The sequence below is a fragment of the Melitaea cinxia genome, chromosome 15 (genome assembly GCF_905220565.1).
Source record: "Melitaea cinxia chromosome 15, ilMelCinx1.1, whole genome shotgun sequence".
NCBI lineage: Eukaryota > Metazoa > Arthropoda > Insecta > Lepidoptera > Nymphalidae > Melitaea > Melitaea cinxia.
In genome coordinates, this window is record NC_059408.1 from 6,249,419 (window position 1) to 6,260,687 (window position 11,269).

Genomic DNA, 11,269 nt, shown 5'->3' on the forward strand with positions numbered 1-11,269 from the left:
TTGGATAGCATATTCTATGACATTGATTTCGGCCATATGGACGCCACGGCTGGCGCGCACAAGACGCAGGTCTAAAACACCAATTTTGAATGTCGATTTCCAGGTGTTCAACTGTCTCAGGTTTATCGAGACAAACAAGTGAGCTTACATAACCTCAAAGAAAATAATACAATCGAGTTAAGTCACACGATCTTGGTGGCTAATTAATTGGACCATTAGGCACGTGAAATTGTTCTTTCATCAAAAGTTTATTTGAGTAGGTACATCCACTGAAGCGCGCGCTGTGTAATAATATGTGTAATGCCAGCTAACTGAGGTATGAAAAAATTTGTAATCATGTCCTTATACACTTCACCATTGACAGAAACATCTGACTATCATAGTTTAGTGGACATGTGACTCGCCGTGCCCATAAAGCGTACTAAACACTAATTTTCTATGGATGTAATGTTGTTTCGACAAAAACTTGTGAATTATTTTTACTCCAAATGCGACAATTTTGCTAACATTGCTTATATATTATTGGTAATATTGTTAGTACCTTAACCCTGGAAGTGCATTGAAAATCTAAAGGAAGTGTGTGAAATTAATATATAAAAAGTTTTTTTTAAGTCTATTTGAAGTGACTTTATACAAAAAGATACAGAAAGACAAACAAAACAAGAAAGTTTAGGTACCTTCTTTTGGCACCAGTTATCTACCAAAGTAATACTGCTACATTTTTTTGTATCTTCTACGTAAAGAATCTATCGTTTTGCAGTTTTATTATACGTAATAGTATATGTACTATAAATTTACAAACATTTTCTGCCGCCAGTGTTGCACACTGTGATCTTTTAAAGTTAAACAATAACTTGAAATGATACGTTTTTTAGTTGACTATTTAGAATGATTCACGTTTTTATGGTCATACCAATTGACGGATTGGAAACTGACCTACATCAATGTTAGCATAAGTGTAACTAAAAAAAACACATTTGTAGATTTTAAGTTAAAGTAAAACAAGTCATTTTAATAGGCGTCGTGTACATATACCTAATATGCTTTTATCTGTTTAATATTTTAACTTAAACCAGATAGGCAAGTAACCATTTACTCAGTATTGATGATTTTACTATTTTAAAATGTACTCATTTATTTGTACGTTTTTGTATACTTACCAATATAAAATAATAAAAAATCGCAACAGTAAATTTACATCTTACAAAAGGCGACCCTATCGCTAACAAAGCGATCTCTTCCAAACTACCTCTGGACAGGGAACTGGCCTAAAAAGCATGGAAACAATGCCAGATTCTACAACAGTAAAAAAGTAACTTTAAATAATAACAAAGAAATGGATGCTAATGATATAAAACAGGTAAATCAATAAAAACATACATCCCTAAATACATCCATAATAAATATTTTAATATAAATGAAAGACAAAATTGCTCAATATAATTTAAGATGATGAATCAGTAAGTTTTTTAATGTAATTAATGATTGACAGCCTCTCAGAGACTGTGAAAATGAGTTCCGAAGAAGATAAACTTCGATACTAAAAGTTTTTGGAGAAGAATGAAGAAGAATTTCACAAAAATAATAATCAAATAAAATAAATAATCTTATTCAAGTAGGCTTCAAAAGCTAATTTGTATCATAATTTAACAAATTAAAATTATATTAGTTTAATTAATTTATTATAGTTAAATGAAGGTACAATCGATTTGGAATGTAGATTCTACAGAGAAGAATCGGTAAGAAACTCCGCTGTTACAAAAACAAAATGTTTAATATAATTATCAAAAAATGTGTTTTATTAGAATAAAATCATGTAATTACTATTATATGTATTTATTATCTAAGTACAAATATAATACGTAGAGGTTAATTTTATAATGGAGTTAGTAGTGCAATATTTCATTGAATTGATTAACGACAAATTCTTTAAATTTGTTGTAACACAGCTGTATTCAATTTTCAATCTCTTTTTTAAGTTTTTTATAATTGTTTAGATATTATGTACAAGATCATTGTAGGTACGATGCAGATGACTTTAGATATGGCGTACTTGCGTCTACGGTATGTACAAACCACTCTTTTAAACTAAATAAAGTGCAGAAGATATTATATTTGGTTATATCGACTAGTGTGTTATATGTGTAACTAGTCTTTACAATTCAATTGAGTTTGTGGTCTCGACCATACCAAGCTTGTATTTTCTCTGTCCTACGCGAGATTGGCGAAATTTGGGAAGTCTTAGCCGCTAATTAAAACGAATAACTTTAGTTGAAAACGAATACACGTAATGCACATCTTAGATGTTTATTTTGGGCCTGTTGTGGATAATGCTATTTGACGGATGACGATATCCAACAGATAAAAGTTATTAATGTGATAATGATGTAAAATTAGAGAAATAATACATAAATATACTTATTAAGTACCTATTGAAGGTAAACGAAATTTTTTTTATGGTACCTTACAAGTGGGTAGGTATACGTAACCTATGTAAACTTTGTGTCATTAAATTGCTCTGGAACAAATATTTATATTTATATTATGTGGAAATAATTGGCACCTAATGTCTCATTCATTAAATTGTAATTATTTGATGTTAATAATAAAACTAATTACCAGACTACGTTGTTAATAATCTATTACATGGATATTACTCCGTTAATTATTTAATTATCATTATAATAAGTAAGTATTATGTTTTAATCACTTTTATAAATGGATTATTATTCTATTGAATATTTGCAAATTTAATTAGATAATATTATCTAACTAGGTAAAAAAATCAGAAATAGGTACTTTTTCTTAACATTAAATAATTTTAAATGTAAAGTTTTGCTAAAAAGGTAATTTTGGTAGGTAGGATTTACCTTTACAATGTTCCTAAAAAGTTAGTTATTAATAAAATGTTCATTAGCACATTCAGAAATCAGTGATATCTAAATGAGGTCATAGTATCTACACGTAACTACTATATCACGTTAATAAAATAAGTTTTATTTTCTCACTTACAAATTATCTTTCATTAGACGTAAATGGTACACAATAGATTTAGTATCTGCTATATCTATTAGCAATACACATAAATAACAAAGAGAAAACGAACAAAGGCATACAATTTGTATAAAGACTTGCCTACGAAACGCAATTACGAAACCAATTCGCTCACCTAATAGCTTCAACTACGGACGCGGTGTCACCGAAATTTGCATCACTGTTCTTACTTCTAAAACAACTTAAGTCCCTTGAACTTTAATGTGATAAGGTTCCAACACGATATACCGTTTTCGTGTAATAGAACGTTGTCAAAGTGAATACAGGGAAAGTTAGTACAATTTGCGATGATAAGCGATCGATAGCGAAGGCAGAGCCAAGTAGGCCCCGCCTTATGGGAGGCGCGGGGCTGCTTCGGGAGCCGATACAGGCGTCGGTGGAAGCGGCACCTTTGTGTACTCCTCTACCCCGCACCGCTTGAGCCAGTCCGACGATAAGAACGCACACAAACTCATTTTCCTGTGCGCGCTCTCGCTAGCCGGTTGTCAGCCCCAAACCGGTTTAGTTGTTATAGTGACCAGTGAGTTGTGCTAGTGCATTTGTTTCCATGGATTGTACTGTTTTGGAAATGGAAGACAAACCTTATAGTGTTGATAGTTCTGACGATATTAATATCGAGGAAGAGGAAGACGAAATTAACGACGATAGTCATAGTAGGTTATTATTATTTTATTTCAGTAATTTATTTTAATATCGAAGAATTTTATTAAAAAAAATCCTTATCGAATAGCGATATTTACTATTAACTATAATAATTATAAATGATTTAAAATATTTAAAGCCTATTTATTTGTTGAGCACTGACAAATTTTCTTTTAATATCTAACTACCTACTTCTAATAAATGTTTTATTTACGATATGAATGTGAAAATATAAAGGTGAAATAAATTATTTACAATTATTAAAGCTATAAATAACCAAAGCCATAAAAATTACTTGCTTACACTAATTTTTATTAATAAAAAAAAAAAAATGATTCAGATATGTATTTTTACGCTACTAATTTTTTTTGTCTTCTATCTACAGGTTATCCACCAGATTTTCCAATAGAAGCATTAGTTAAATTAGAAAGAACATCGCCCTCTTTACCCACACCTCCTACCTCTCCTACAGACGAAACACCACCAGCTATTGTACTCTCAAGACACCATTCTTGGCCTCCACAGTACAACCCGCAAACAAGACCAATGCAGACGCAGTACCCTTATGACAAACCACTTCCTGCCTATACCTACTCTGTCCCCTTTGTACAACCTCAAGTAGCTTCTTTGGCACCTTCGGCGCCGTACCAAGCAATGTTGGTCAACCAATGGTTCAGAAACGCAGCTTTATACCATCACTCCATGAGATACCCTTCCATGGCACAAAGGATGCCCAGCAGGAACCCACCGCCGATGCGAGCACCTGGAGCCCCCGGCGCCAGACCGAAGAAACAATTTATTTGTAAATACTGCCATCGACAATTTACAAAATCATACAATTTACTGATTCACGAAAGAACCCACACAGATGAAAGACCATACTCATGTGATATTTGCGGTAAGGCGTTCAGAAGACAAGACCATCTCAGAGATCATAGGTAGGTGTGTTACAGAAACAATATTTTATGTTGATAAATTTAGTTAGTTAAAATATTTTACGTTGTCGATAATCGAAGCGTCATAATAGATAAGAATCACGCACGCTGCACATAAATCTTTTACCGATGTTACTAATCAATTACTATCACGAGAACTTCAGATTTAATTTAATGTTTCCTTTCTAATACCAACAACGTGATTTAAGGCTTGTTTCACCGAGGCTTTGTTGGCGATAACAGAAACAAAAATTAAAAGTGTAAACCTTTTTGTGAGGTCGCGAGGCGGCCGCACGCGCTCTTCCCACAACCGGTTTAAGTTCTTTACGATGACCATATCTGTCTTTCTCCGTCGTCGAGCAAATTACATGTTATATTTCTTAGTTTTTACGAGACACTTCTTCTCAAATTTTATCACATGAATATACCCCTGACGTGGCCAATATGAAATTTATGACATTTATTCGAAACGCCTATCCGTCAACATGTTATTCCTAATGATATTAATTTACAAAGTTCCTAGTTTACTCGTTCTATTATTAACTATATCACTAATTCATATTCTCTTTTTTACAGGTATATACACTCGAAAGAAAAACCGTTCAAGTGTACGGAATGTGGAAAAGGTTTTTGTCAATCACGAACTTTAGCCGTACATAAAATTTTGCACATGGAAGAATCCCCTCACAAATGTCCCGTGTGCAACAAGAGTTTCAACCAAAGATCGAACTTGAAGACTCATTTGCTAACTCACAGCGATGCGAACAAACATCATTTAGAACATTTAGATGGCTGTCAAGAAGTATCGTCAACCAGCCAAGCTTCAGATAGTCCTCTACTTGACCTCTCACACAAGCCGTCTCCACCGCCCCAGAATTATCAACCGAAACTTCCCACATCGCCTGTTGAGCCGCCTAAAAAGTTGTTGGGATTTACAATAGAAGACATTATGAAGCGATAGAAAGTATTTTTTTTCTATTATAATTTTAGTTGAATTTGTTTTTGTTTCTAAAATAAGTTTATCCGAAGAATTGGATTTTAAATAGAGGTATTATTAGTTGAGTAGCTAATTCATGTAGTTTTTTAATTGCGTTGGCTTTGATGATAATTATTTTGCCTTGTGTCAGAAAAATCTTTTTATGTACAGAAAAACAGACAAGTATTAATAATAATCATCGAAGAGATATCGGCAGTTGACATTAAAAACATAATGTGTGTATGTATCGTTACAAGTTCACTACAATTGCTTATAGAGTATTAACTGATATAATGTAGATATAGATGTTACAACAACCAAATACTTTACAAATAATTGTATTGACATATGTTGCTCCTATGAAATTATTATTTTTCCAAATGTATCTAAACTATTATTATTCATTCAAAATTGTAACCGGCTTACAATTATATGATCTTTAGATATTAAGTAGTAGTTTATTATTACAATTTAACTTTTTGTTGCTTATAAATTTAACCAAAGATGTATCTCATTTTTTTTATGTTTTGCTTTGTATATTTGCGTTGACGATTCCGGTTCTCGATCGGCCATTGACAATCGTTCCAGTGAAGTTGCTATGTGTACAAATAATTTTTATTGTCATGTCTCGGAGATCATGTAAAGCTCGAGCCAAAAGTGTCAATGATCAAGTTTCAACTTTGGTCGTGGAAGGGAAATTTATTCGCCATCTCGCAGTGGAGTTTGATTAAGGTATAATTCTTCTGCTGTATCTAAGAAGATACCGTTGTCCAGCATTGGGTTGTTAAAGGATGAATTAATTAATCAATCAAAAATCCTGTAAAACGAATGGTTCTAAACATCCCGTCCTTGTTGCGACGCGTTGGCGCAACGACCACAGCGCTGATTTGTGGCTGTTGCGCTGGCGGTTGAGGGTTCGATACCTGCACATGACAAACATTTGTAATGGCCATACAGATGTTTGCCGTAGTCTGGGTGTTTGTGCAGTCCTTGCGGGTCTCCCCACCTTGCCTCGGAAAGGAAAGCACGGTAAGCCGTCTGTCCCGGTCGTTATCATGTACACCTGATAGCGATCGTTACTCATAGTAGGAAAAATATCCGCCAACCCGCATTGGAGCAGCGTGGTGGATTAAGCTCTGATCCTTTTCCTACATGGCGAAAGCCAAGCTGGGGATATTACAGGCTTAAGTGATCCTGCCCTTATATCCTTTTCACTTCAGCCTGTAATATCCCACTACTGGGCATAGGCCTCTTTCCTCCCTATCCTATCTATGTTACATTATAATCGCTCGATCTTTTCTTTAAGACTGATTTTTTTATTGTTGTATAAATTTTTATTTACTGTGATAATATATTTTCTGATTTAGTTAAGTGGTTTAACTGTAGTTACCAAACCTTTTACCAACATGTCGATCAGACTCCGAAATTTGTGGCTATGATGACTTAAAATGTTCAAAGTATGACCTTTAATAGTATTAAGTGTAGATTTAGTTAAAATTATGTGTAAATATTCTTGTATATAGCTATGTACAGTCATGGCCGCTGAACTCTGAGATGTTAATCTGTATGTATAGTATGTATCTATAGTTAGCAAATTTAGTGTATTTAGGCACCTTTAAGTTGAAGAGGCTACAAATTAAAGAAGAATATATATGTATGTAACTTATTTATAAATGTTTTATTTCGTTGTAACTACAAATGATTTAATAAATAAAAGTATTTGCCAATAAAATGCATCTTGTAAAATTCGACAAGAAATAAATATTGCCAAATACCTCTGCTATAAACGTGTTTATTAATCTTACCAGAACCCTAATTACTTAAGAATAATATGTTCAATGTAATAAAACCGATAAATTTTTAAATAAAATCGTTATTTAATGACAATTATTCAGTTTAATATTCACGTATATAAAACTGAATAATTGTAATATTGTAGTATAACATAATTTAATCGAAATACTCATTCTCGTGCCAATAAAAATAACACAATCAAATCTTTAAATAATTAAAGAAAATCACAATAACGAATTAAAATAAAATAAATAAACAAAAGAAATGAGATTGTAACTTTTATACATCTTACAAAAACGTAAATATGATTTGATACGTAATAGATCTTATTGCTTGACTTTCTTATACCGTAAATCTTATGTAGGTATCTTCTATAAATCCATATCAAAATAAATATTAGCACCTAATCGAGACTACTTTGAATTTATTAAATAGGGAGTTGATAAAATAACCTTGATTCGATTTGTTGAAAGAAAACCGTTATTACCGTATGATTTAAGACTTTTTGATGGAGCTAAGTTATAGTTTTGTGTAACTAGGTCTAAGACTGACATCTAACAAACGTTGCGTAAAACTTGACGGTTCACGGTCAATTACTAGAGAGAGGTCTGTGCGTGTATGGCATATCATAATATCGCACGATGATATTACGGTAACCATCACGAAAGGAAAGGTACATACAAAATTAATTATAATTACACGTCAGTATCGTACGAGACTTGTATTACAAACAAATGTTACAATAAAAAATATTGTAACAAAAATTTTTATTTATGTAATCTAATGATGTTTGATACAAATTTATAAATTATTTCATAATTAAAGCAACCCGCGGCCATTATTTGAAACTAGAATATTGTTTTGATAATTATAGTGCCCAACAAAATTAGGGATTTTCTAATTAAACTAGAAGACTTATAAAACTAATTACCTATGTACTTTTAACTTATATTTTTTGATACATTTGATATTAAGACAAAATTACTCTGTAAAATGTTTACCATATTTTTCCAATAGGTATATTAAAAGAGAATTATAATACCTATGTTATGAAAACAATAATATTATCAATTATGCACTCACTAATTTAAATGATAACACACGCAGCGCCATCTAGTAGCGAATGCTTGAACTATGAAATGTCACTTGTTGCAACGCGATGTCGCTACGGGTATTACGTAGTCATTGACATGATTATAAATTCAAACTGAAATAACATTTACGTGATTAACGCTGAGTTGCACGAAACAAAATTAAAATTTAAGTAGAGATTAAACTAATTTAATCACAAGAATATCATACAATTCTTGCGATTAAATTAGTTTAATCACGACTTAAATTTTAATTTCTTTTCGTGCAGCTCGGCGTTAGACTCTTGCACCTATATGTGCAATTAACCTTATACGTAGCTGTGCAATTATTCAAATTCAATTTATAACTTCCTGTTACAAAAGGAAGAACGGATAGCCGAGTCTAATGTAAGTTATAGGATAATTATGTTGTACGATTCGTTTATGAGTACTCTTTGGAAAGGTATAAGTTTTGATTTTTAAACAGTATTTTGTGGTAATATTAAATAAAGCAATTATTTCGACATCGCATATTAGAAACCTAATAATAAGTTTCAGACGATTTTTTTTTAGTAAGTCAGGGCAAATTACATCAAAACGACTAATAATTAAACGGTTCTGTTTTATCCCGTGCCTTTTTTTAACAAAATCGTCTAAAGGAATTAGAAACATAGAGATTGCCTTAGATTAATGGCGCGACTGTTGGAACTACGTAACTTTGACCGATGGTATCTCGAAATCTTTGTATCCGCAATTTGCCAGTCAATGAAAATTGCACAAATCCGTTCTGATTGAGGGCTAATCGCTGATGAATTCGTCCGAAACGCCGACTTTCCCATGACTATTTCGAATGAATAACGAAAATTATTCCCGATAATCGGTCGAACGTTCTCCGCACTCCTTTGTCCCAATTAAAAGCAATTCAGTGAGGATTAAAGTCGAATTTGGAGGGGCTTAGCCGCCATATTTCAAGTGATTTCGTATGTCATGCGCCTGCGCAGACTGACTGACGTTCGTGTTGATTTATGAGAGCAACTCATTGATTTATCGATACTAATTCAACAGTTCTATTCAATTATATACTTCGATTTTCGTTAATTAATAGGTAGCTTCGCATTAAGAGGGATCGTCTATCAGCCGATACTTGTAATGGATTTTTAATAAGAGGCTACAGGAACCTTGTAAAATTAAAGATATTTTGATTGCATAAATTTTGGAGAAAATCATATAAATAAAAATGTTACTAAATAATATAAACAGACTTAATTTTATTTTTTTATATGAATTACCAAAAATAAAAAAGTAGTAGATAAAATAGTTAGTTAGTGTTTTTAAACCAATAAGAAGACTATAATTATACCGAAAAAAAAAGCTATCGGAACAGCCAACTTCAGAATTTTATAATTGTCTCATTCATAGACTTACATTTAAATATAATCCTGCCCTTTCTATCAATCTCGTTGAAAATAATGAAGTCTAAATTAAATTGCGCTTGCTTAGAAAACCTTCAAAAAAAAAAACACTTCAAACATTTCTGCTTTATCACTTTAGAATTAACTATTATAACAAAACAGTCAAACGGACAAAGTCTATTTAATGTTACTGCAATCATACATCCTAATACAGAGTCTTACAAAAACTAAAGGTGTAGGTGAACAATAAAATTACTTAATGAAGATTGCACTGCCTGAAGCGGTCTCAACGTAACGATCACCTGAAGTAGCACAACTAGATCTTTGGGGCATTATTTTTAGATTTATAACCCTTTAGGTATAATTGTGTTTGATATTAATGTTTTGAAGGTGATTTACGACTTAGCTCTGAGCGATGTATTTCTAAAATTACCGGCATCGTGTTAGTTTTTTAGGTACTTTCTGTTGTTTACATCTGCCGTTGGACCGACGATCTACGTAAGATTGCCGGTGTAGGCTGGATGAGGATTGCGGAAGACCGGGTTGTCTGGCGCGAACTTGGGGAGGCCTGTGTCCAGCAGTGGACTGCGATAGGCTGAAATGATGATGATGATGACATCCGCTATTGTATTCTTGATGTTAATGATATTTTTAATATGAAACAACTGAAATAAACAAATAAATTTTCCCGACAAAATTCTTGTATTTTACTTACGAGTATATTGAATTGTTTTAAGACTGGATATAGATCTTAATTAATGTATAAGTAAGTATTGTGTTGATAGTTGTATGTGATGTAACTAATTACAATTATCCGGACTGTAAAACACTGTTAAACTGCATCATCTATGATATCAAAAATAAATAAATTTAATACAGAAAGTAAAAATAAGAAGTTGGAAGATCACATAATAATGGCAATGTCTAACACGGTCTCTAAATCTCTTCTAAGATATAGCCGTCTATATTTCAAGTTGTATCTTCCTTAAGTTTCTTTAAGACCGACATCTTTAGTCAATATTTAGTACTTTTATTGTATCGATATCACTTTTGATTTCAAATTTTGATAAAATATTTTACAATAATAAATTATTTCCTAATTTCAAGTACGGCGCACGCGCCACCTGGCGGCTAGCACGCAAGGGTCGGTATTGATTGACGGCTGTCAATCACCATACGCGATATAATAGGTTTCATTTGAGCCAATTAGATCCCCGGACTCACCCACTGTAGGCGATGAAATGTGTAACCAATATTGATATTTGTGGGTCTTGAACATGGGCACGCACTATGGTTTTTACTTTTTATTGTTGGTAAAATTTGTAAATAGTACAAGCGAAAATGAATTTGACATATTATCCAAAAATATAATATATTTATATTCTT

At 32.4% G+C, this 11,269-nt stretch overlaps 1 protein-coding gene across 1 annotated transcript; it reads left to right on the forward strand.

Moving 5' to 3' along the window:
• The first annotated feature begins 3,601 nt into the window (after nt 1–3,601).
• LOC123660387 (protein odd-skipped) lies at nt 3,602–5,654 on the forward strand. Its single transcript, XM_045595479.1, has 3 exons — nt 3,602–3,707; nt 4,082–4,634; nt 5,208–5,654. Exons 1-3 carry the CDS (start codon nt 3,602–3,604, stop codon nt 5,590–5,592), a joined length of 1,044 nt encoding a protein of 347 aa, XP_045451435.1. The 3' UTR covers nt 5,593–5,654.
• The last annotated feature ends 5,615 nt before the right edge of the window (nt 5,655–11,269 follow it).